This window comes from Nicotiana attenuata, unplaced genomic scaffold, assembly GCF_001879085.1.
Source record: "Nicotiana attenuata strain UT unplaced genomic scaffold, NIATTr2, whole genome shotgun sequence".
Lineage (NCBI taxonomy): Eukaryota > Viridiplantae > Streptophyta > Magnoliopsida > Solanales > Solanaceae > Nicotiana > Nicotiana attenuata.
In genome coordinates, this window is record NW_017670511.1 from 618,702 (window position 1) to 621,112 (window position 2,411).

The 2,411-nt window shown below is 40.5% G+C and overlaps 1 protein-coding gene across 1 annotated transcript in view; it reads left to right on the top strand.

The window, feature by feature from the left end:
• The window catches only part of LOC109240400, a 4,327-nt gene extending 4,098 nt beyond the window's left edge, over positions 1 to 229 (top strand). The window contains exon 6 of the mRNA XM_019407028.1: positions 6 to 229. Within this exon, the coding sequence (XP_019262573.1) occupies positions 6 to 229 (224 nt within the window). The remainder of the gene's footprint in view (positions 1 to 5) is intronic.
• The last annotated feature ends 2,182 nt before the right edge of the window (positions 230 to 2,411 follow it).

Genomic DNA, 2,411 nt, shown 5'->3' on the forward strand with positions numbered 1-2,411 from the left:
TGCAGCACCGTCAGGAGCAGCGTCCTCTTCAGGAACTGCCAGGTTGTCCCGGTTCACAGCATTGGAGCAGGAGGTAGCTGGGCTACGCTCCTCAGTGACTGATTTGGGCATCCGTGTGGACGCGATGGCTGACCGACAAGCCAAGTCGGAGAAGAAGTTCATGGGTTGGCTGCGAGCTCTGGGACGTGCGTGCAACGTAAACCCAGACACCGTCTCCGACCAGAAGTGAGACTTCAGGGAGGTTCCCTAACTTCACTGTTTTTTCAATTTTAAGCCATGAGGACATGTCTTTATCTTTAAGTGTGGGGTGGGGGTACTTCATTGTATGTATGTAGTTGTATCAATTGATTGTTGGTTTTGTTTTGTTTTGGTTGTTTGACTTTGATAGTGTTGGTGTTAAATAGGAATCATTAGTTTAAAATAGATAAATGGTTCGTCCCGACGACGGATCCCTTTCGACGGGGTTCTTGAGGGACTAAGTTGGAAAAAAAAAATTGAAAATATGTAGACTCTTCCTGATGACGGATCTTTTAGACGATTTTCTCTAGGGAAGTTAGTCTAAGAAAAACACCAAAAAGATTTTTTTTAGGTAGTGTAGCAACTTCCCCTTGGTTTTTCTTTATACCATGGTTCTTTTCCAAAGGTTTAACTTGAACCGGGTGTAGATAGTTTCTATTTTTATTTTATTTTTACTTGTAGATTAGGTTAAGGGGCTACGAGCTAGAAAATTCAAAAGAGAACCCATAACGTTAACACACCTGAACACAATAGACCCTAGAGTGTAACGCTTAGTCTTGTTTGTTGAATCTCACTAAAGTGCCTTAATCTGTATGTTTGACTGAATTGAATGCTCGTAATGGAGTATCTTGAGGAGCTGATCTGAAACGAGTCATGTGCCATGTGTGGTGAGGTTTTGTGTAGTCCATGTTGTGTACTTGTGTCTAGAACATGCCCGGTATGTGAGTTGAAGCGAAATTTTAGGTAATTCTCGGTTTGAAAGATGATTTTAGGCTTTCTTTGATCTTTTTGAGCTTAATTGCTTACCACAAAAATAAAAGCTATCCCTAGTTAACCCTTTGAGCCTATGGACTTTTCTTTGGCACCCACATTACAAGCCTATATCCTTTTTATTCTTATTTGATATCTTTGATCCTTTTTCCTCTTAAAGCACTTTAATTGTAAGATGAGCGCTAAAAGAAGTAAGAAGGGACTAGCGTGGGGTAGCTTTTGAGTGGAACCAATGAAAGAAAGATGGGTGCACTTATATTTGTAAAATAATACACCACTAGCAGAAATTGAAAAAAAAAGAAAAAAAAGAAGAAAGGAGAAATTTTGGGGTGATATTGTTTGTGAAATTGAAGTAGGGATTGAAGAATTTGCGCTCAAAGTGATTATGTGATGTGTTAAAGTGCTTAGGAGGGTGAACCACTATTCCTAAATATATACTACCCGTCCGTTAGCTCATATTACAACCATGAAAAAGTCCTAATTGATTTTAGGCCGAGTGAGCCTACATTAGTAGAGATTTACATTAAGGGCAAGCTTATGGTACCAATTGCATGCATGTGACTTCTTTTGTGAGTGTGAGTGATTTTTCTTTGACATATGTAAGCATGAAAACTCGATTGTGTGGATTGATCTATATATTTCTGTTGTGAATGAGAGGGAATGTGATTCGTGAAGGAAAGGCAAGTCTTAACCTCTGTGTAGAGTATGTTGAGGAAGTATGAATATTGCATGGCACTTGAGAGTCGACCTTTGAGGCTAGGATTGTTCACTGCTAGGCGTAATGTATATAAATTGTTTTGGGTGTAATGCGTTAGGGGAAATGGTCGAGTGAAGGAATCTCTAGAGAGTATAGTTTGATTGCTCGAGGACTAGCAATGAATTAAGTGTGGGGTTTTGATAATAGGTTAAATCTAGGTGATTTAGCTATTGTTTATGCTTCCGCTTGATTATATTCCACTGTCATAATATGGTTAATTGATGAAAATAGGCTCTAATTGTGAATTGTATACATTGCAGGATGAGGAGCTTATGTGATGCTTTCAAGAGGCTATTGGAATGATTTATGAGCAAGAACGACCCCTCGTAGCTGAGTGCGCGCAAGGACGAGACAAAGAAATGGAAGAACTGATGGCCCAGGTGCGCGAGCAGATGAGCGAAGTCGCGCGTGTTAGGGAGCTGAGGCCGAATGATGTGCAAAGTTATGCGTGAAGTCACGCGCGAGCTCGCGCGTTTCCCAGTCCAAAAAAGAGTTATTCAGGGGCAAAATTGGAAATCTGGAGAGAAACCCACTTAACCCTATATAAAGTCAAGCTCGCCCAAGGTTAATTATCAAGTTTTTCATAGGCTAGTGCAAGGTATCAAGAGGCAAGAGGCAAGGAGGAGATTTGACCTTCAAGTTCTTC